We start from the raw sequence: 25,089 nt of genomic DNA, 5'->3' as shown, positions 1-25,089 counted from the left end.
TAAAGACATCACTTTTAGCCACTACTTATATTTGGGATGCACAGATATATTGGACAATAATCGGTATCGGACAATAAAAGCAATTATTTTAACATTCAGCCACTGACCATGTCTCTTGTGTTGTTTAGGGCAAGTTATGGTGACAATAACGCATTAACAGTTAAAAACAACGGCTTAAAAGACCCACTGTAGTCTATTATTTTATCCCTTAAAACTCATCTCTGATCACCAAAATTACGCATTTAAAAGTTTTTTCCTTCATGCCTTAAAATATATTGAATGTAACCTGACACCCTGACACCTATGAATATGCAAATGAGCCCCGCCTCCACTCACTCACTCAGCTCAGAGATCCACTGGTTGACGATCACACGTTGATCTGATTGGTTACAAGGTAGTTTGTGACGTCAGAAACACCAGCGATTTCAAACTTATAAACTTATAAACATATAAACAACATTAAACCATGAGTGGAGGCGGGGCTCATTTGCATATTCATAGAAACGCGTATACTAAATGAGGCAATGGTGTCGAGTTACATTAAAGATATTTTAAGGCCTGGAGGAAAAAACTTTTAAATATGTCATTTTGGTGATCAAAGATGAGTTTTAAGGGATAGAATTATTGACTACAGGAGGACTTTAAGAAAACTCTGACAATCAGTATCAGCAGATATCATTCTGAATAATCGGCTATCGGTATGGCTATAAATATAAATTGTAGAATTATTTAAAGATAAAATAACAAAGGACATCAGTGTTCAGAGTGTATATCAGCTGTATGATGTTGGCTGATCTAGTGCATAAAATGCATGTAATGTTAATATAAATACATTTGTGTTTAGTTTAACATTGTTTGTTACTTCTCCTTGTGTGTGTGTGTGTGTGTGTGTGTGTGTGTGTGTAGATCTTCTCTGGGCTGCTGGTGAATCTCCCCAGTGTTGCTGATTGGTTGAACTGGTTGAAGTACTTAAGTATTCCTCGTTACGGTCTCGCTGTGAGTGTCCAATCAGAGCTGGTGTCTCAAACTGTCCATGGCATTCAGTTTCTCTGACACTCAGTGCCGTTTTACTATCATTGAGACAATAGATGTTACAAATATGTAGAAGTATTTTTTAAGTATATAGAAAAATGTTTTAAGTATGTTATGTTGACTTGACAAAGCAATGTTAATTCATGCTAGCAACAGGTTAAATCATGTTAACAACATGCTACAACAGGCTAACAATGTGCTAATCGTGTTAGAAACATTAAACACCATATTAAATCATACTAGCAAACATGCTAAATCATTCAAGCAACATGTTAAAACATGCTAACAATGTGTTAAATCGTGCTAGCAACATGTTAAAACAGGATAACAATGTGCTAATCATTTTAAACATCATATTAAATCATGCTAGCAAACATGCTAAAACATGCTAGCAATGTGTTAAATCATGCTAGCAACATCTTGAATCATGCAAGCAACAAGTTAAAACATCAGCAATGTTAAATCATGCTAGAAACATGTTAGCAAAATGCTAAATCTTGCTAGGAAAAGTGTTGGGGTAAAGCATTACATGTGACATGAGTTACATAATCAGAGTACATTACTTTATTTACTAATTTACAACTATATATATATATATATATATACTATACTAAGTAACACAAGAAAAAATAGAACTTTTTGTTATTAAGAAACAAACAAGCAAACCCAACCAAGATGAGAAAAACTAACGAAAAATGAACGCATCATTACTTTCCATAAAAAGTTACGAAGTACTAATGTTACTTTTTTTAGGGTGTAACCCAATATTGTAACACATATAAACTTTCCTGCAACATGTTAAATCATGCTATAACATGTTATTTCACTCAAACTTATCTAAGACTCACCAAACTTTACTCATCCAGTTTGTATTAATGTTGATTTCAGTTGTAGTTATTGTTGTACATGAAGGTGCACTAAATGGCAAGTAGGTGAAAAAAAAAAGATTAAAAAAGATTTGAGTTCAAGTTCAAGCAAAAAATTTTGAGTTTTTTTTTTAAGCATAAGAAATTGTTTATTCATGGTTGATGATGATTGTTTCAGGCTCTGGAAATCAACGAGTTCACCGGCCTCAAGTTCTGTGACACCAGGAACATGACCGGCACGCCAGAGGAAGTGTGAGTGTGAAGCATAACACGAGCGTGACGTCACCCGTAGTGTTTCTGAAGAGCATTTTTGAACATTGGTGTCGACTAGACAAACCATGTGTAAATTCATATTAAAAACACCACATAGACATATAAACAACATTACAAGCTGGATTTTCACCACAGGGGGACTTAAATAGAGTTAACATGATGTAACAGAATTAATATTAAATCAATTAACTTGTTCATTAATAAACTATAATCCTACAGTACTTTTGCTCCCGACACTCACATGTTTTTCCTGTTCCTCCTCATTGCAGTTGTACCTCAGGCGAGGAGTTCCTGCAGGATCAAGGCATCGATTACTCAGCCTGGGGTTTGTGGCAGAATCACTTGGCTCTGGGAATCATGACCTTCATTTTCCTGCTCATTGCTTACCTCAAGCTGCGCTTCATCAAGAAATTCACATAAACTCAGATCATCGTTCTTCCTAATACACTCCAGACTTGATCACAAGACGCCGTTTTCACACGGAACCAATCATCGTATGCTGAAGTCACACACAATCAAGTCCTGCTGATGGAGGTTATTATCAGCGTTAACTGTGCTCAGGTTTATTGTTCTAAAACAAAAATGCATAAAAAATGTCTTATATATCTTAGCTTTGCCAATGTTTGACACTTGTTCATTTTGTTTGGTGCACATGTTTTTCTATGAGACTATACTAATATTTCTGTAATATTTCATTTATATATTTTATTATAAATTTTGACTTTTTTTTAAGGGAACTGTTTAATAAAAACAAATGTTCACATTGTTTGTCTCAGTCATTTTAGGCTATTCATGTCTAAACGGGACATGAGAATAAAAATTTGCCTTGATCTTTTGGCATATAAAAGGTCTTTGTACCGTTAAAACATCCTGCAAGTTTCAGAGATTAAAATGTCCTCCATTTAAACAAAGCATTAATTTAATAAAGCTCCAAAAACAGCTCGTTTTGATATTGCGGGATCTGTGACATCATACATTTGCATATGCCCGCCTCCAGAGCAAGATATTGACCAATCATCACATCATAGGCCCCACCCACTGAACTCATAGGCTCCGCCCATTGGCATTCAGTCACTTAGATGAAAGAGTGAAAGACGTTTGTTGAGTTTAAACGGCTGGTTTGAGTCTCTGCACTTCAGGAGATCCCAGCGTCAGAAACAAGAGGATGGTTTATTATTTTAATGGCGTCCCGGATGGCGTCGCAGGATTATATGTTTGTTCGGCGCGTTTGAGACACAGTGTAATGGAGAGTTGACAGATGAAGCAGAGACTGTATTAATCTGACAGAAGCTGCGTCACAAACCCTCAGTAAATCATTCATAATGCTTCGTCTGTAAATTATGCTTTTATATGGATCATGTTTTCAATAGCGAGTGTGTGTGTGTTTCCTGTGCAGTGATGTCGTTAGCCAATCAGAACAGTGGGCGTTTACTGAAGCCTTAAAGGAGCCGCGCATTAAAAACTGATCATTTCAGACCTGTTGAACATAATCGTTTTTCAGCATATTATTCGTTTTTTGTGCAGAAAACTTCAGTAACATAAGTGAACCTCATGGAACATTCAAATAAAATTTTAAAAATCCATGTCTTGACCCCTTTATACTTCCTATAATTCAGATATAAAACCCACATTCAATACGTTAAACCAACCTTACAGTAATATTTACTTTTTTGGTTATCAGTTCCTTCATATCAGTGCTACTAATAAATGTTAATCTCTGTTGAGGTCACATAGTCAAAAATAATATTTACTGATACAATTCTCAAAAGTATTTCACAAACATGATTCATATTGTACTTTCTCAGATGCTATAAATATATTTTTAGATTTAAAAATGAGACCTGACTACATACATAAACCACATCTGAAACATGTCTGTCGGGTATCAAAATTTTATTTCATCTGAAGCTTTCAAAAATAAAAAGGTGAAACATTTCATTATAAACACAAACAGCACAATGTTAATGTGACACAGGAAATACAGGAAACCGGTCTGAAAATATAGATTTTTCTCTTTACCCAAATTCAGCACGGCCCCCAGTGCAACTGAACAAAATATTCACAATAAATAATAATTACACTAATTTACAATCTTTCATAAAGTGGAGAGGATCTAGAATGTACTAAACATGAATGTGCTCAAACAAAAGCAAGTTTAGACAGCTGTGACATTCATTAGCTTTTTATATATTTATATATACTTAATAATACAGATATGTTCCCTTTCAATCCAAACTCATCACAATGGTTGTGAAGTCCCGGTCAGTCTGCATCGTCATCAGAGCCGTACGTCCTGCGTCACAAACACACAAATATCACCTTTACTAACTCACACACACACACACACACACACACACACTCAAAAGAGCTTTAACTTCCCTCGGGTCATTTATTTTTTTATTTATTTAATTGAGTGTTCATCAGAGGTGTCCAAGACCCCAGGCCTGTTGTCGCACTTGAACCACGAACACACACAAAAAAATGTAATGGATTCGAGGAGTTTTGTGGTTGAAATTTAGAAAAGTAACAAATCCTTCCGTCTCGGGTCAATTTGACCCCCTTAGGAATGAATGGAATGCGAGGAATGCTTCAGTTCACATAGAAAAACATAAAACTTTACCAATAAATGATTGTATAATGTCTACATGTGTATCTGAAGATACACATGTAGACTGAAGTGAACTGACTTTAGGACCCAGCGGAACAGCTCATTTACTCATATAGAGCTATAAGGCCATCTAGAGTCATGAAATATCATCTTATATTATTATTTTTCCGCAATATAAGATATTTAGAGCTGGATTAAAAGAGTTATGTATGAAATTGTGAGTTATTATGAATTCAAGTTGAAAGAATGTGAGGAACGTGCTTAAATTATTATTTATTTCCTATTTATTGATCAAATCTAGTCATTTGTTTTTAACAAAATCAAAGTGAAATAAAATAAGCTTTCTGGCCAAAAAATAAATCAAATAATTTAAGTATAATTTCAGGGCTTCGGGTCATTTTGACCCGCGAGAGGGAAGGATGAGGGTAATGATGTTCAAAGAACAACTTTTGCAAATATAATAATTCATGACAAACAATTGTCAATCATCATTTTCAAACTATTTTCCCATTTGGATAGACGATGTGTTCACCTGTGTGAGCAGCAGCACATCAGGAACCTGGTCTCGTTCACACTGAAGCGTCCTGATTCTGGAAGGTCTTTACACTGCATGATGAACGCCTGAAGATCTGACACGGGCTCTCCGTCCAAACGCTGATGCTAAACACAAATTACTAAACAATCAGTCGCACATTCAGTTTGGACTCAAAAAACATGAAATAGCATATATAGTAAGAAAAGCATTTCAACTTATTTCTCATGTCAAGAGGCTAGCCAATCACCACTGAGCTCATTTGCATAAAGCATGCAATGTGATATAAAGGCCGTGTCCCAAATGGTGCACTTCATGTGGACTCTCGGTCTCGTGGACTTAAAATGCGCGTGCTCGCTGAGTCTACGAGTCCGTCCCATTCAGCATTTTAACGCTCTGAAGTGTGCTCAGCAGCGCCCCCTTTGTTCCGCGAAGCCCGCATAGATGCAGGCTCCACACACTTTAACTACCCAGGAATCCTTGCGAAAGGACAATCAGACGACGGATGGGAGGAGATTTCGCTCACGGACAATTGTTGACATGGCTGAGAAGAAAATATTACGGTTTTTATGACCTAGATGTACATTTTACCAGTTGTTACCTACAGTTTATACAAACATTATGGTCATCGAGCAGTGGTTGATGTCTCAAACATAATAATAGTGCGTTGAATAATACGATAGCATTATGAATAATTAAATAAATAGAACCGAATGTCAGGGCTTTACTGAGTCATATGTAAACATAGTATGAATATTGAAACCTGTAAATTCATCTGAAACGCATGCACAATTTAATTATGAGTTAAAATTGTAATCTTAGTTCAAATGGAACATTATGTATTATTATGTACAACTGTATACATCATTTAAATAAGCATGATGTATCTATTGTCTAATGCCCAGGTGATATGCACAATATCAGAATATAGAACTGTAAAATTAGGCTGTGTAGTTGACATGGAGATAAGACGTCGGAGCGCAAAAATGTGATTTCTCCTGTCCAACAACAACCAGGCCGTTATTTCCGGCGTGACGATCGAGTCTGTCCCAAAAACACCTCTCAATGCGCCCTCGTGGACTCACGACAAGGGCCCTATAGGTGTGCACTACATGACGTCACCAAAGTGTGGACTCTGAGGAAGTCCACAAGTCCGGAATGTGCCATTTGGGACAGGACCAAGATTTCAGGGATAAAAACAATCAAAAAAGTACAGCCAATCAGAAGAGTGAGTGGGCGGAGTCTCTCTGCAAGCGCACTGCACTCGAAACTGAATCAATCCAAAATCACAGCCAATCAGAAGAGAGTGTGGGCGGAGTCTCTCTGCAAGCGCACTGCACTCACAACCAAATCAATCCAAAATCACAGCCAATCAGAAGAGAGTGTGGGCGGAGTCTCTCTGCAAGCGCACTGCACTCGAAACTGAATCAATCCAAAATCACAGCCAATCAGAAGAGAGTGTGGGCGGAGTCTCTCTGCAAGCGCACTGCACTCACAACCAAATCAATCCAAAATCACAGCCAATCAGAAGAGAGTGTGGGCGGAGTCTCTCTGCAAGCGCACTGCACTCGAAACCGAATCAATCCAAAATCACAGCCAATCAGAAGAGAGTGTGGGCGGAGTCTCTCTGCAAGCGCACTGCACTCGAAACTGAATCAATCCAAAATCACAGCCAATCAGAAGAGAGTGTGGGCGGAGAGTCTCTCTGCAAGCGCACTGCACTCACAACCAAATCAATCCAAAATCACAGCCAATCAGAAGAGAGTGTGGGCGGAGTCTCTCTGCAAGCGCACTGCACTCGAAACTGAATCAATCCAAAATCACAGCCAATCAGAAGAGAGTGTGGGCGGAGAGTCTCTCTGCAAGCGCACTGCACTCACAACCAAATCAATCCAAAATCACAGCCAATCAGAAGAGAGTGTGGGCGGAGTCTCTCTGCAAGCGCACTGCACTCGAAACTGAATCAATCCAAAATCACAGCCAATCAGAAGAGAGTGTGGGCGGAGAGTCTCTCTGCAAGCGCACTGCACTCACAACCAAATCAATCCAAAATCACAGCCAATCAGAAGAGAGTGTGGGCGGAGTCTCTCTGCAAGCGCACTGCACTCGAAACCGAATCAATCCAAAATCACAGCCAATCAGAAGAGAGTGTGGCCGGAGTCTCTCTGCAAGCGCACTGCACTCGAAACTGAATCAATCCAAAATCACAGCCAATCAGAAGAGAGTGTGGGCGAAGTCTCTCTGCAAGCGCACTGCACTCACAACCAAATCAATCCAAAATCACAGCCAATCAGAAGAGAGTGTGGGCGGAGTCTCTCTGCAAGCACACTGCACTCACAACCAAATCAATCCAAAATCACAGCCAATCAGAAGAGAGTGTGGGCGGAGTCTCTCTGCAAGCACACTGCACTCGAAACTGAATCAATCCAAAATCACAGCCAATCAGAAGAGAGTGTGGGCGAAGTCTCTCTGCAAGCGCACTGCACTCACAACCAAATCAATCCAAAATCACAGCCAATCAGAAGAGAGTGTGGGCGGAGTCTCTCTGCAAGCACACTGCACTCACAACCAAATCAATCCAAAATCACAGCCAATCAGAAGAGAGTGTGGGCGGAGTCTCTCTGCAAGCACACTGCACTCACAACCAAATCAATCCAAAATCACAGCCAATCAGAAGAGAGTGTGGGCGAAGTCTCTCTGCAAGCACACTGCACTCACAACCAAATCAATCCAAAATCACAGCCAATCAGAAGAGAGTGTGGCCGGAGTCTCTCTGCAAGCACACTGCACTCACAACCAAATCAATCCAAAATCACAGCCAATCAGAAGAGAGTGTGGCCGGAGTCTCTCTGCAAGCGCACTGCACTCGAAACTGAATCAATCCAAAATCACAGCCAATCAGAAGAGAGTGTGGGCGAAGTCTCTCTGCAAGCGCACTGCACTCACAACCAAATCAATCCAAAATCACAGCCAATCAGAAGAGAGTGTGGCCGGAGTCTCTCTGCAAGCGCACTGCACTCGAAACTGAATCAATCCAAAATCACAGCCAATCAGAAGAGAGTGTGGCCGGAGTCTCTCTGCAAGCGCACTGCACTCGAAACTGAATCAATCCAAAATCACAGCCAATCAGAAGAGAGTGTGGGCGAAGTCTCTCTGCAAGCGCACTGCACTCACAACCAAATCAATCCAAAATCACAGCCAATCAGAAGAGAGTGTGGGCGGAGTCTCTCTGCAAGCACACTGCACTCACAACCAAATCAATCCAAAATCACAGCCAATCAGAAGAGAGTGTGGGCGGAGTCTCTCTGCAAGCGCACTGCACTCACAACCAAATCAATCCAAAATCACAGCCAATCAGAAGAGAGTGTGGGCGGAGTCTCTCTGCAAGCACACTGCACTCGAAACTGAATCAATCCAAAATCACAGCCAATCAGAAGAGAGTGTGGGCGAAGTCTCTCTGCAAGCACACTGCACTCGAAACTGAATCAATCCAAAATCACAGCCAATCAGAAGAGAGTGTGGGCGGAGTCTCTCTGCAAGCGCACTGCACTCGAAACTGAATCAATCCAAAATCACAGCCAATCAGAAGAGAGTGTGGGCGGAGAGTCTCTCTGCAAGCGCACTGCACTCACAACCAAATCAATCCAAAATCACAGCCAATCAGAAGAGAGTGTGGGCGGAGTCTCTCTGCAAGCGCACTGCACTCGAAACTGAATCAATCCAAAATCACAGCCAATCAGAAGAGAGTGTGGGCGGAGAGTCTCTCTGCAAGCGCACTGCACTCACAACCAAATCAATCCAAAATCACAGCCAATCAGAAGAGAGTGTGGGCGGAGTCTCTCTGCAAGCGCACTGCACTCGAAACCGAATCAATCCAAAATCACAGCCAATCAGAAGAGAGTGTGGCCGGAGTCTCTCTGCAAGCGCACTGCACTCGAAACTGAATCAATCCAAAATCACAGCCAATCAGAAGAGAGTGTGGGCGAAGTCTCTCTGCAAGCGCACTGCACTCACAACCAAATCAATCCAAAATCACAGCCAATCAGAAGAGAGTGTGGGCGGAGTCTCTCTGCAAGCGCACTGCACTCGAAAATGAATCAATCCAAAATCACAGCCAATCAGAAGAGAGTGTGGGCGGAGTCTCTCTGCAAGCGCACTGCACTCGCAACCAAATCAATCCAAAATCACTTCAAGTTCCAGCAGGTTAATAAACTAATCTTATTTTACACTCTTCTATTCTTTCATCATTGAGGCTACACTAAAATATATTGCTGCTGATAACGGATGTTTCAGCGACAATCTCTGAATCTACATGCACCAATGCTACATTTTTCTAAATGTCAGAATCATTTGTTAAAGCTACACTGTGTAAGTTGATTCTTAGAAAAAAACACTTTGTTCTATCAAAATCATATGTGCTCATAAATGTGTAATTACTTACACCAACTAATCAAGTATTCTCGTAATCTGCCATTTATAATACATACGAGCGAGTCGCTGGAATGGCGGCAGCCATGTTGCGCCTCCATCTTGAAAATACATTCGCCAAAGAGGGACATACCTGGAAATTCAAGCTTCGCCTTTCGCGTTTTTACACTCGTGCCACTGTGACGAATGCGAGGGGGAGATTACTCACGAGGATCACGCCTATTACACTATTAATCTCGTTCAATATACAGAATAACGATAGCACTGATACTTTACTAACATTAGCTTGCATTCGTTTGGGATAGCTGATATTAGAAATGAAATGGTACCAAATAATGAAAACATAAAACTATTATTCATTTTACATAAAGGTCATAACCTACATGTTAACTGACTAAACTAAATGCACTTTGTAATAGTTTTCTAAAGTAACCTCATCACTTGAAGGAACACTCATGGACGAAGTCGAACTGGAAGCCATGTTAATCTTGGAATAATACGGCCACCGTAGGAGTTAAAACGCCCTCGGAATTGAAAGGAACAGAAACTAATATTCACTGGGTAGTCATAAACAATTTCACCGCTAGATGGGGGAAAATATCACACAGTGTAGCTTTGACATACATATATACAGATATGCTTTAATATACAGATAAAGCAATCACATTAGTAACCTTCCACACCCAACAACGCGTGTCAGAAAAAAGAACAGGATCAGATATAATTTTTTTTATAGAAAATTGTACTTTGCATATTATACTGTAAAAAAAAACACATAATTAGTTGATTTTAGTTGATCATAACTAGAGATGAAATGGCATGAACATTTCATTTCATGATTATAGTGACAAAAATTACCACTGTTATCACAGAATCCTGTTCAAAAAGTACTAATACTACACAATGAAATCAATTCACCAAGTTTTATGTCAAAAACCAGCAAATAACAAATAAGCATCAATATTCACTTTTTGTTTACATAAACATTCAAATAATACCATTAAAAATGATAGACAGATTTTAAAAGTGTCTTGCAACATGTTATATACTAACATGTACAAGTTCAAATAAAGTTTTGACAAAAAAGTTTTTTATAAAAAGATAAACCTCACATATTTCAGACTTTAAATGATTTTTATAAAAAGAATGAGTCAAAAAAATAAATAATTACTGACATTTACAATGCACTTTAGCTTATCTTTTATTATTAATAGTCTGCACAAAGTGCAGAAACATGCTCCTGGTTGCCGGAGTTTTTGACACCAGCTTCCAAAGGGCTTTTCGTCTCTACCCACCTCCTCTATCCAAGACCATTTATTCTTTATGCCTTTTATCGACAAGTTTGGTGTCTTCCCAGGGGAAAGTTGACTTCCCACTCCATGACTTTGGCTACGTTTCGCGCTGCCAGTGTGGGAAACACATTCGTAGTGTATGGGAAACACAAAACAGATTCGCACGTGGAGTGACTGCTGTATCAATCTGATTGGCCAAAACCAAGACCAGCCCCTACCCTATTACCGATTGGCTGAAGTAGGCTTACTGGTGTGGTTTAGTGAAAGCGCCTCTCAGATCTTGGTATAATTGTCAGATCACGCGAACCTGATTTTTTTTTTTTTTTGCAGACACGTCTGTACGCGGCACGCCGGAAATCCGCCGGAGCGCTATCCGGCCTGATGAGCTCATAGTTTCTGCATTAAATTATTACAATGTTTGATTTTGTATATGGTCATCTGTGAAATACCTCTGATAACAGATCTCTGTAGATTGTAATGTGGACTCTTTGAAACGATGCGTGTTGTGAAAAGCGCTATAACTGAATGAGCTGAAGGCTTCAGCGCTCTCTCACCTTCAGGGTGTCGTAGGTGTCCGTGATGAGCGTGATGAACAGACTGAGCACCATGTAGATGAACAGAGACACGAACGTGTAGAGATACAATCGGCTGAAGAGCCACACCACGTAACTCTTCTGCTGCATGTTCTTAAAGGTGGAGAACATGTCGTCGCCGTTGATGAGCGAAAACAGGCTCTCGGAAACCACGTTCAGCGTCCGGAACTGAGGACGACACACACACACACACACATCAGGACGGCTGGGCAAAACAATCCAACAACACACACAACAGTACAGCTGGGCAAAACAATCCAACAACACACACATCAGGACGGCTGGGCAAAACAATCGATTTTTCGATTAATCGTTTTTTTAAAACGTGGTTCTCAAAGGCCACAAATCGATTTTTTTCCATATTACCCAGAAGCCAGTATTAGTTTTCCTCCACTGTTCACAGGCTTGCAGTCTCCATGTTACACTAATGCTGAGAGAACATGAAATAACCTGATCCTGTTTGATCAAGGCGTGCGACTGTTCTCACTCGTCCAGTTTTCAGCATCAATTTTTCATCTTGCATCAAAATCCTGTCTATTCATTGTGTGCATTAGAAATATAGAGTTGGGTTCTGTTTTGTGTCTGTCCCTTTAAATGCAAATGAGCTGCTGCTGCCGGCACAGGGGGCGGAGCTTCAAGAGCTTGTTCTTAGCAGAGCCATATAGAGCCCTTTGTTGCGGCGCGGGGTTTATGTAAATTCTAGGGTTGGTGACGTCACTAACCCGGGAGGAATGTGGTGTAGTCTCTACCAGCCGTTTGTTGTAGTCCTTAAAAAGTGATTTCTGTAAAAGCAAATATCGCCCTTTGCTCTGAGCTTTGAGCGGCGTAACTTTGCAGATGTTGTTTATGCTCAAACAGCAACATTACACACTAACTAAAGTTAGAAAAGTCAAATCATAATCAAGCACCCCTTTGAAACCCAGTATGATGCCAGTGACCTGCCTTGGTGTGGTAGGGTCCCAGCACGATCCAGCCACAGAAACAGTACCCGAGGTAAATCATGGCGGCACAGCAGCTGAAGCGGATGACGTTGGGAAACGCCGCTCGCAGAGTGATGATGAGAATCTGATCAAATACAAGCAGTTACACATCACAGTCAACAGAGGGCGCAATCACTTACACCAACATAGCTACAACTACATGTGCTTGTGCTGAAGGAACGAATGCAAGTCCACCAGCACACTGATAAACAGACTGAAATAATCCATTTATATAGCAAAACAATTTAACTTTTTTAAAATAATATTATTGATAATATTAGAGACCTTACAATAAGGCCTCATTGGTTAAATTACTTCATGCATTAAATACTGTATTTCTATAGCAAAAAAAAAAAAAATGGATAAAACAATTTTTCACTTTTTTATAAAAATATTGATAATAGAAACCTTACAGTAAGGTCTCATTATTTCTAGAGCATTTATGAACCTTTGATAATGTTAGTTAATAAAAAAAAAAGTTCATGTTAGTTCACAGTCATTAATTAATATTAACAGATGCAACTTAGTAAATGTTAATATTAACATTAAGTTTAATAAACATTATAGAAGTATTGTTCATTGTTATTTTGTTAACTAATGTAGTCAACTAATGTTAACTAATGAAACCGCACTGTAAAGTGCTATTAAATGTAAATATTCACCACTAATTGCTCTTAACAAAAAACTACACAAGGTAAAAATGAGGTAAAAAACGTAAATGGGTAATTTGGGTACTAAACTGCTGAAGACACTGGTGTTCTTAAAACACATTTTAAGATTTAGATTAAGTCTTTACACCATTACAACTTAAGCGTTTTTACTACTCAAAAGCCCAATTACAGTCATTTAAATATGATGTGAACACACACCTCAGCAGGAGATGATGACATTTTTCTTAATAATATACAATTCTACGATGGATTTCAATACAGCGTTCATGTTGCAAGAAGCAGAAATGTGACACTGGACCACAAAACCAGTCACATGGGTACATTTTCTGAAATTGAGATTTACAGTATATAAGCTGTCCATTGATGTATGGTGTGTTAGGATAGGACAATGTTTGGCTGAGATACAACTATTGTAAATCTGGAATCTGAGGGTGCAAAAAAATCGAAACATTGAGAAAATCTCCTTTAAAGGTGTTCATTTATGTTCACGATTGTGCTGCATTCACTCACAATTGTTTTTTTTAATATATATTTACGGTAGAAAATGTACAAAATATCTTCATGGAACATGATCTTTACTTAATATCCTAATGATTTTTGGCATAAAAGAAAAATGTATAATTTTGACCCATATAATGTATTGTTGGCTATTGCCACAGATAAGCCCGTGCGACTCGAGACTGGTTCTGAGATCCAGGGTCACAAATGGCCAAACCTATTATCTCTCTTCAGTCTCCTGAAAACTGCAGTGAGAAGTGAGAATGAGCAGGTCGTACGTTGTATTTTTTTAAGTATCCCATGAAGCGTAAGACGCCGATCCACACGAACATGGTGCCGGTGCCCAGCAGGATACTGCACAGGTCATAACTCGCCATGGCCTGAGGAAACACACACAGAAGGAGCGCTGAAGAGTCATGTCACTGATTTAACAATGTCATGCAAAAGATTAAGAGGTTCAGATTGATGACGTCAGCTATTAACACCATTGCTGCAATTATTCAATAAAAAATACAGCAATACTGTGAAATATTATTGTAATTTATTTAAAATAATTGTAATTTATTCTTGTGATCAAAGCTGAATGTTCAGCATCATTACTCCAGTCTTCAGTGTCACATGATCCTTCACAAATCACTCTAATATGATGATTTGATGCTCAAGAAACATTTATGATTATTATCAGTGTTGAAAACTGCTCATATTTTTGCGGAAACCATGATGCATTTTAATTTCCAGGATTTTTTGATGAATAGAAAGTTCAAAAGTACAACATTTATCTGAAATAGAATCTTTTAGAACTTTATAAACGTCCTTACTGTCACTTTTGATCAATTTAATGCATCCTTGCTGAAAAAAAAAAAGTATTAATTTCTTTAAAAAACCAAATCTGCCTGTTTAGATATGTTTATTTAACAAAAGGCATGTGATGTTCTTCTTGAAGTTGTGTTGGGATGGTTACTCACCTTGAGCTGGATGACGATCTTCATCAGAGAGCCTGTGATGGTGAGGACATCACTAACGATGATGAGGATATACCAGCCGCTAATGAACTCCATACGGGCGGAGAAGGACACGCGTTTGCTGTAACGACGGGAGAAGAACGCTGCGTATTCCTAAGGAACAGATGAACATTCCATTACTGTCTGAATTTTGATGCTCCATGGCGTCAAAAAATAATAATATTAAGACCTACAATTAAGATTAATGTATTTGAAATGCATATAATAATTCCATTCATTTGGAGTTTTAAAATAAACAAACTTAATGTAATGCATTTCGACACTCAAACAAATCATACCATAGTTTATTATTTATATATATTTGATTCTATTTAAATCATATTTGCAAAGGGCTTAGAAATCAGCACAAATCTAGCAATTGAGAAAATTAAATTTATCCAGGATATTCAAGCAACATTTAAGTAGTTCAAATGTATGAGATTGAAATAAACTGGATTTAGCAATGATAAATACACTGCTTTTAGTGGATGTAAAACACTTTCAGTTTATTAGTGCTATTACAGAAATCTGACCTCAGAAATCATTCAGGTATGATTGACAAATACGCATCCCATTCATCCTTTATTTTTGTAAAACTGTGTTTTATATGCAATTCAAATATTTTTATTGTTATTTTTTTGAGTGTGCCCTATATTCAAAGTCACTCAGAGAAAACATAGCATGACTAGGAATATAAACTTTTATGACACTTTATGGCAAGTTTTTGACCTTTTTAGAGCTTGACCATATAAATCACCTTCCACTTTCATTGCATAGAAAACTGCAGCTCAGACAATCAGACATGCACACTGCAAAAAATGCTTTTCTTACTTAGTATTTTTGTCTTGATTCCAGTCCAAATATCTAAAAATTCTTAAATCAAGATGCATTTACTAGATGAGTAAAATGACATAAGATATTATGTCCTGTTTTCCGGGGAAATAATCAAAATTAAGTGAGTTGATGCTTAAAACAAGCAAAATGATCTGCCAATGGGGTCAGAAAAATAATCTTAATTCAAACAGAAACTATATTTTTCTGACCCCATTGGCAGATCATTTTGCTTGTTTTAAGCATCAACTCACTTCATTTTGATTAATTCCCCCAGAAAACAAGACTTAATATCTTATGTCATTTTACTCATCTAGTAAATGCATCTTGATTTAAGAAATGTTTGATATTTGGACTGGAAACAAGAGGAAAAAACTAAGTAAGAAAAGCATGTTTTGCAGTGTGTTTTTGTGTTCCATGGTAAGTGATTTCTTTTTAACTCACAGACTGCAGCAGGACTCCAGCTTTCACCGAGCGCATGCAGAGAAGCAGCGACAGCAGCAGAATCAGAATGACCATTATGTCAAACAGAACCATAATGTACATGTCCCTCGAGGCTACAGACAAAAAACATTCATTAAAATCAGTCTGAAGTGCGTAAACACTTTTCATAATGTGGTGTTTCAGACCAGTGGAAAGAAAATATCCAAAATACACATTTAAGTGTTTATTTTATTGCACTTTTTCTATTTGCATCTGTAATTACACTACATATCTTTAAAGAGTTTCAGCTGCAGTTACAAACACCAAAATTTACAGATTTATTCCTGTCTATATTCTGAAGGTTTTTACTGAGGGGTTTGTTCATATATCACTCACACTGATTTATATAACATTTTATTCCTAAAACATGGCGAAAATGTTTCTTTTTTTGTTTGTCGACAGTATTTTCGGATTTAGGGAATGATAAAAAAAAGATATCTAAAATCCCCTCAGTAAAATCCTTTAACTCTAATATGTCAACAAAATCAAACAATAATTTTGAGCCTGGTTTTATCCAATGTTCAGATTAATGTTCTGGAAACGTGTGCATTTAGTGCATATTTCACTAGTTAATGCATCATTTGCACATTTAAACATATTTAAGAAAACTTGTAATACAAAAAAGTTTGTAAATCTAAAAAGTTTGTAATAATCAATAAACTGGGGAAGTATGATGATCTCTCTTTTTCATATTCAATCTATTCATATGTGGTGTCTTAAAGATGACAATGCTCTTAGGTAGATTTCTCTTATCACAATCAAGGGAATTTTACATTAAACTTGATTGGTTGGAGCGAATGTTAATTTTTCATGAAAACATTCCAGCCCAACATCAAGCTCTTTAACTTTTTCCATCCATTTTTTTAATCACTGTGTCAAAATAATCAAAAATTATCTTTAATAATGATCAATAATCATTATTAAAGCTGAAGTGTCTTGGACTGTCCAAATCAAATTTTCTCCAAGTCTGCTCTATGTTTCATAGGAATACTTTCTTAAATGACAACACAAACTTTTACTTTTAATAAATGAGTTTAAGTGTTTTGCACAACAGAAATGAATCTTTGTAAAAAAAAGAAAAGGGATTTGTAAACAGTGGAGAATCATGGGAAAGACTCACATGCACCAGTCACGGTCCAGTCACTGCATTCATTGATCTGCACATCGTTGTCCAGGTCAATCCCGATTCTCCCACTGTGAGGCTTGTTGTCAAAGGTGATCTGCTCATTAAAAAAAGAAAACAGACGTTATTTTTATTTACACTAGTGTTCAACTAGCGTTTTAAAAGAAGTCTGTTATGCTCAACAAAGCTGCATTTGATTAAGATTACAGTAAAAAACAGTACAGTTTTTCTCGATTGCTAACACACTATAACTGGTATAGTTGGCCCAATTTCCCAAACCGTTCATTCAGTTCTTAAAAAAAACAAAACGTTTTTTTCAAGACGTTTCACCTGTTTTCACACACGTTCCAATTTTTCTGTAAAACTCTACACAAAAATGTCCTCATTTTGCACAGATTCTCATTCAGAAAACACAAACATAATATGTGACCCTGGATCACGTCACCAGTCTCGAGTCGCACGGGTATATCTGTGGCAACAGCCAACAATACATTATATGGGTCAAAATGATCCATTTTTCTTTTATGCCAAAAATCACGAGGATATTAAGTAAAGATCATGTTCCGTGAAGATATTTTGTAAATTTCCTACCGTAAATATATAAAACATGTATTTCTGTGAGTGAATGCGGCACAATCGCCAACATAAATGTACAGTTGTAGTTGTATCTCGACCAAATATTGTCCTATCATAAACCATATACCAATGGAAAGCTTATTTATTCAGCATTCATTCAGATGATGTATAAATCTCAATTTCAAAAAATGGACCCATGTGACTGGTTTTGTGGTCCAGGGTCACATATAATGAACTCAAAGAGCACACATTTATCCATGTGTAAACATTAAGTAGACAAACTAAATGACAAACCAATCAGAAATCTCAGGATATTATAAATAGGGCCAAATATAACGAAGTGCAAGAGGAGGGGAAAAGAAAAACGAAGGGGACGGGGACGGGGTCAAAGGGCATTTGTTCCTGATGAAATACAAAGTATTATAGTTGACAATGTTCTTGTGCAGGAATGATCATCAGGGAAGTTGATCTACAGGGTTTTACACTACTTACACATACAGTATAATTACAGTATTTAGATGAGAGAACTTTTACTATTCGGTGTACAGTAATAACACATGTTGTACTCTCTACAACTCATAATTGCCAAACTGATTTGTAGCCAAGTACTTCTTACACGTACTGAATATCTGCAGAACTGAGAGACGACTACTTTTCAGAAGACTAAAAAACTGTTATAGTATGGCAAATATGGTCATTATCAGTATTGTAATACAATTTGGCCGAGGATGCTGAATTTATCTGTTTATTTCTTACTGTACTGTAATTTACAGTATACTGTAATGTATTGCAAACCAAGTTCATGTTCAATAATTTGGTATTTGAACTTTTCATCTACTGCAAGATCTCTTTACAGTTGTGTAATAATACACTTTACTTAAAGCTTATTGTTGAATTTCACTGTATCTGCACCGCTCTATTTATGTTGTATACTGTATTAGACACTGAGCTGTAAAATGATTCCTGATTGACAAATGGAGGTTTTTATTACAGTGTTTTGAATTGATCTCTCTAGTGTGTAAGACTGTGTTGTAGTGTGTGTGTGTTTTTGGTTTTGAGTGGAAAGCTTCATTCTGAACCGGGAATAGGAAGTTTGGGGAAATGGGTGAGAAGTTATGGATTTGTGTTTGGAGTTTCGAGAAAAGGAGTCATAATTTCAAGAAATGTGTTTAAGCAATCGAGAAAAACTATTATAATGTAAACCAGCTGTTTTCTATGTGAATATATAGTAAAGTGTATGGAAGCTTGTTTCCGCCACAGAATAAAACATTTTAAAAGATAATTGCGACTTTTTCATCTCACAATTGCGAGATATAAAGTCAGAATTGCGAGAAATAAAGTTGCTATTGCGTCTTATAAAGTCAGAACTCTGACTTTTTTTCCTCGCAATTGCGACTTAACACTTAATTTCAAGTTTATATCACGCAATTCTGACTTTATAATACGCAATTCTGAGAAATAAAGTAAGAATTGCAAGATGTAAACTCGCAATTGGGAGTTAAAAAGTCGCAATTATCTTTTAAAATGTTTTATTCTGTGGCGGAAACAAGCTTCCATAAAAGTGTAATTTATTCCTGTGATCAAAGCTGAATCATTACTCCAGTCTTCAGTGTCACATGATCCTTCAGAAATCATTCTAATATGATGATTTGATGCTCAAGAAACAATGTAGAATTGTTTTTCTGGAAACAAGGTGATGGTCACGTGTTCAATAAAGGAAAAACCCTGCAAACTTTCCCATTTGATCCCACTCATGAGTTTATGAATGTAAGAGGAAACGGAGACGAATGTCAGAGGTGAGCAATAATGTAATAATAACTGAAAGGTCATGTGACATACCATAATGTTGAAGACGTAACAGTCTGGAAGCTCGTGATACTGAACCGTCTCCAGGTTAATGGATTTCAGAGTGAACTTTACAGTCACTGCCAACAACCTGACGAACGCAAACACACAAACTGATTCAACAAACTTACACTTGGGCTTTTTCTTAAGATCTGTACAAAAGTATGTGTAATATTTACATAAATATTTGATTTAATACACTGCTTTTTTAGTATAATAATAAAAAACTTTTTTATATAGCGCCTTTAAATGTTACTTCTCAAAGTGCATTACACAGAAAAGGATACAATGTAAAAGTAAATGCATAAATAACATTAAAAATTAAACATAATAAAAAAACATAAAAAAAAATAAAATAAACATACTGAAAACATACAATATTCAAAATACAATATACAAGATATACAATATACTAGTACACAACAAAATCACATAAAGTATCACTGATATACTATTATAGTTTGTAAATATTTACAACCCTGCATTCGACATGTTTTCTCTAGAGTTTTCTCTACCTCTCAAAGTGCAGAGTGAAGTTGAGTGGGTTTGCTGTGCGAGTGGAGAAGGGCTGTCGTGGGTAAATCAGCGAACACTCTGGAAGAAACCAACAGAAGATGCAGGATTGGTTCTGTACATGTGAAGTAAAGGTGTTTGAGCACGTTCTGGTCACGACACACACGCGCACACACACACACACACCTTCATCCACATGAGTGTCGATGTGGAAGCTCTCGTTGGCTGGTGAGAGGCTGCCGTTGTGGTAGAACTGCTGACAGATGCTGAGAGGAGTGTAGACCTCACCGCTCTTCTCATACTCATGGTTGCCCACCGTTATGCTCGGCAACTTTAGAAACTGCAAGAGGGGAAAAATTGGCCTTTTATGATTTAATTTTTTTTTTGAGAATCTTGAACTTTGGAAAGCCAGTGTGAAATATGCATTTGTTTAAGCATGACATCAAAGATCTACACACACAAATAATTTTTATATATATATATGGCATGCAATTTAAAAAACACTTGTGCAATTTAATCGAATCTAATGTGCACTTTATTTATATTCTGTATGGCATACAATTTAAAATACATTTTTGCATCTTTTGTGCACTTTTAAATAATAATATTTATATACTGTATGGCAAGCAATTTGAAATATTTTTTCCATCTTTTGTATACATGTAAATACAAATATTTAAATAATCGAATCCAATTTAAATTTCATTTTTGCTTTGTTTGTGCACTTTTAAATATTTATATTTACATGGAATCCAATTTAAAATGCATTTTTTGCTATTTAATCTAATCTTTTTAAATGCACTTTAAAATATAACTTATTATATTTAGCATATATTTTTTGCATCTTTTGGCAACTTGGCAAAAAAATATTTATATATGGCATGCAATTTAAAATACATTTTTGCTTCTTTTTCTTTTGCCACTTCTAAATATAAATATTTATATAATGTATGGCATGCAATTTAAAATACATTTGTGCAATTTTATCTAATCTTTTGTGCACTTTAAAATATAAATATTTATATACTGTATGACATGCAATTTAAAAGATGGTTTTGCATCTATTTCTTTTGGCAACTTCTAAATATCAACATTTGTATATTCTCACCTGCTCCACGGTGTACGCGATGTGTGTGTAGATGTCGTGCTGTGTGTAAACGGCATGTGTGTTCGCGCTGCTCCTGCTGAAGTTCTTCAGGAACAGATGCCTGAACGTCATGAGGTTCTCCTCCTTAAACTGAACCACCATCTGATTACTGAGACCAAACGACACCAGCTACACACACACACACACACACGAGAAAGCAGCCATTTTAAAGCTTTTTATTCTGCTTAACCATCACATCTGACTGTGACTCTCCTACAGTACCTGAATGGTGACCACAGCGATTTTAAGGACCTGCAGGATCAGCTTCCAGGGTTTTCTTCCTCGAGCGGTGTATTTGTCACAGGGGTTCATGAAGAAATACTTCAGCTTCCTCCTGAACTTCTCCTCCTCCTCCTCCTCCTCCACCGGATCCAGGACGGCGTGGGATTCGGACCAGTTTCCGTTGGGATCATTAATGGATAAATAAGCCTCACTGGAGTCGTCCATGTCTGAAACACCAGTGCAATCATCATCATGGAGAACAGCATTCACACTTCTTTGTTTTCCTTACCTAACGGACACACACTCCCGTTCAGAAGTTTGGGGTCAGTAAGATTTTTTAATGTTTTTAAAAGAAGTCTCTTCTGCTCACCAAGGCTGCATTTATCTGATCAAAAAAAAAAACAGTAATATTGTGAAATATTATGACAATTTAAAATGACTGTTTTCTATTTTAATACATTTTAAAATCTAATTTATTCCTGTGATCAAAGCTGAATGTTCAGCATCATTACTCTAGTCTTCAGTGTCACATGATCCTTCAGAAATCATTCTAATATGATGATTTGATGCTCAAGAAACATTTATGATTATGATCAATGTTGAAAACAGTCGTGTACAATTTTTTTTTCTAAATTCTTTGACGAACAGAAAGTTCAAAAGAACAGCATTTATTTAAAATAGAATATTTTCTAACATTATAAATGTCTTTACTGTAACTTTTGATCAGTTTAACTCATCCTTGATGAATAAAAGTATTGATTTATTTTATTTCTTTCCCCCAAAAATAAAATAAAAATTCTTACTGACCCTAAACTCCTGAACGGTGGTGTTTAATGTTACAAAAGCTTTAGATTTCAGATAAATGCTGTTCTTCTGAACTTTCTATTCATCAAAGCATGAGATAAAAATGTAAATGACTGTTTTCAACACTGATAATAATTATAAATGTTTCTTGAGCATCAAATCATCATATTAGAGTGATTTGTGAAGGATCATGTGACACTGAAGACTGGAGTAATGATGCTGAACATTCAGCTTTGATCACAGGAATAAATTACACTTTACTGTATATTCACATAGAAAACAGCTGATTTACATTGGAATAATATTTCACAATATTACAGTTTTTGTTTGTATTTTAATCAAATAAATGCAGTCTTAGTGAGCAGAAGAGACTTCTTTTAAAAACATTAAAAATCTCACTGACCCCAAACTTTTGAACGGTAGTGTACGTTAAAATGCCAAGTTGTTTGTACGCTTATGTAGGATCCAAGACCGGATTCAGGATGAACTATGGATAGCATAAGTATATTTCATCACTTTGCTTGTGTGTATTCTAGCAGATCATTTATAGTGTTATGATGATGATATTCTGTGCAATATTTACAGCAGCTTTTGTATTTAATGTGCTTTTATAGGTCATATTCATTTAAAAAAAATTAAATAAAAAATTGAATAAAAAAAAACATAATTGGCCAGAATGATAATTATTTTAAATGTACTGATTACACTCATAAAAAAAAATGTACGACACAAAATGTATATTATAGTTGGTTAGATCATTTTTTTTTACCTTTTAATAATCAGTTTTTGGTGTTATTGTTCAATAAAATATCAAATATATATCAAATCAATTAATCACATCTAACAAAAAGTTTGTGTGTGTGTGTGTGTGTGTGTGTATATATATATATATATATATACACACACACAAACTTTTATGTTAGATCCGATTAATCACGATATATATAATATTTTGGCCATTTTTTTCACCAAATTACACTTATTGTTGTCATGGTATATGCTGTTTCATATGAATATTTGGTTCATGTTGTTACATATGGCATTATGTCTGTTTTTACATGTTACAAAAAAACTCTCATAAAGTAAAAAATATCACCTCCAGGAAGCAAATAGTCATTCATGCTGGAAACCACCGATATCTAGCCGGCGTTTATCAGCATACATAAATCTATCATAAATCTTTAAATCAGCAGAGAGAACATATATGAGCTTTGTAAAACATCACTAAAACTTTACATGATCATATTAACTTGGATATAAACTCAAAATGACCCATTCCACCCCGGAAGAGAGAAGTTCTTGACAGTATTAATAAAAATATGGTGTAGACGTGCAGTAATGTTGCTCTTCAACTTCTCACAGACTGATGGACTGAATCCAGCTCACCTTCTGATTAATTGATCCACATTCCTGAGTCTGACTGAGTCACGTGACACTCGTCATCTGACATGGTTTCCAGCATGAATGACTATTTGCTTCCTGGAATTGACATTTTTTACTTTATGAGAGTTTTTTTGTAACATGTAAAAACAGACATAATGCCAAATGTAATAACATGAACCAAATATTCAGGAGTTGACACTCGTCATGTGACCTCATCATACCTGTGACCTCATCATACCTGTGCCACCAGACACTACAACACCTTGTGATGCCATTAAATCACTGTTACTTATATTTGAAAGGATTTCTGGCACATATAAAATCACGCTTTTGTAAAATGACATAGAAACTCGAAATTATGACATAAAAAATCATAATTATGATATAAAAAGTAACAATTATGACATAAAAAGTCATAATTATGATATACTAAGTGAATATTATAGGACACTAACTAAAATTTGACATACTAAGACTTAGTATGTCATAATTTCGACTTTTTATGTCATTATTTATATATTTTTTTCTTATTTGGTGGAAATGGGCTTCAATAAGGATCTGATGTGTTTTTATCGCCGTCTAAAACGGAGCAGAGGTCTGTAAATCAAAGCATTACATGCAAAAATCAAACCAAATGCAGCTGTTCACAGAATTTTAAGCAGAATTAGCTCAATAAATCATAATTTCATCAGTCACTCACCAATTACAGCAGATGGCAACGGCGTCAATTAGTTCTCAAGCGGCGAGAGATGAGCACATTTATGTCTTTATTCTGAGATAACTTCCATAAAGTCGATGAAAATCTGAAATCAATTCGAATTAAATGCGAATTTCCACTAAAATGAACCTCGTTGTGTTTCAGACGCGCTCAGTGCCAGCAAGTCAACAGGTGAAGGGGGCGGGGCTACCACTAAACAACGCGAGGATTGGCTGTGCGGTCTGTCAATCACACGAGTCTCCGCCTCTGTAACCAATAGTAACCGTCTGTAATTCCGGATGCTTGGAGACAGTTCACGCTGTTTACTCGGAATAATGTTTTAACTCTTTAAAGTGACACCATAAAGCTTTATTATTATTATTAAGAGGTAAGGTTTAAGAATCATACTAAGATTATTTATATATTTAAAACATTGCATGTGGTAAATAATGATCGCTCGCATGTGTAAGTTACGAGTGACAATGTATTTACCAGTTTTGGGCTTTTATCTGTTTATGCTACGTTTTAATTCACAAATTGTATATACCATGGTATATGTATACTGTAATCATTCAGTACCATGGTATTCCCTTCTGATACCATGGCTGTAACAGTGCAGTTTTAAGATTAGGACTTTTATTTAAAGGGATAGTTCACCCAAAAATGCAAATTATGTCATTAACTTACTTAT

The 25,089-nt window shown here is 36.6% G+C and overlaps 2 protein-coding genes across 3 annotated transcripts in view; one reads left to right on the top strand and one right to left on the bottom strand.

Moving 5' to 3' along the window:
* Positions 1-2,998, top strand: part of abcg2a (ATP-binding cassette, sub-family G (WHITE), member 2a) — a 23,446-nt gene extending 20,448 nt beyond the window's left edge. For both annotated transcript variants that reach the window (XM_084428534.1, XM_084428535.1), the window contains exons 14-16: positions 907-996; positions 2,077-2,150; positions 2,441-2,998. In XM_084428534.1, coding sequence (XP_084284660.1) covers positions 907-996; positions 2,077-2,150; positions 2,441-2,591 — 315 coding nt within the window. In that variant the 3' untranslated portion in view covers positions 2,592-2,998. The remainder of the gene's footprint in view (positions 1-906; positions 997-2,076; positions 2,151-2,440) is intronic.
* Positions 2,999-4,048: 1,050 nt separating this feature from the next.
* Positions 4,049-24,588, bottom strand: mcoln3b (mucolipin TRP cation channel 3b). Its single transcript, XM_084428786.1, has 14 exons — positions 24,402-24,588; positions 21,515-21,741; positions 21,254-21,421; positions 20,332-20,485; positions 20,148-20,226; positions 19,627-19,723; positions 17,209-17,308; positions 16,050-16,162; positions 14,739-14,888; positions 14,052-14,153; positions 12,567-12,689; positions 11,586-11,792; positions 5,312-5,439; positions 4,049-4,464 (listed from the first exon to the last, which is right to left on the bottom strand). Exons 2-14 carry the CDS (start codon positions 21,737-21,739, stop codon positions 4,434-4,436), a joined length of 1,677 nt encoding a protein of 558 aa, XP_084284912.1. The 5' UTR covers positions 21,740-21,741; positions 24,402-24,588; the 3' UTR covers positions 4,049-4,433.
* Between the last annotated feature and the right edge of the window lie 501 nt (positions 24,589-25,089).

The sequence above is a fragment of the Rutilus rutilus genome (genome assembly GCF_951802725.1).
Source record: "Rutilus rutilus genome assembly, chromosome: 13".
Classification (NCBI taxonomy): domain Eukaryota; kingdom Metazoa; phylum Chordata; class Actinopteri; order Cypriniformes; family Leuciscidae; genus Rutilus; species Rutilus rutilus.
This window is presented reverse-complemented; position numbering and strand designations above follow the sequence as displayed.

Excerpts from the sequence above, each read along its gene's own strand:
- mcoln3b (XM_084428786.1), bottom strand. The coding sequence starts at position 21,739 with ATGGACGACTCCAGTGAGGCTTATTTATCCATTAATGATCCCAACGGA. Across the intron at positions 20,227-20,331 it reads CGACACTCATGTGGATGAAG|AGTGTTCGCTGATTTACCCA; the intron begins GTGTGTGTGTGT and ends GGTTTCTTCCAG. Across the intron at positions 5,440-11,585 it reads ACACCTACGACACCCTGAAG|CATCAGCGTTTGGACGGAGA; the intron begins GTGAGAGAGCGC and ends ATTTGTGTTTAG.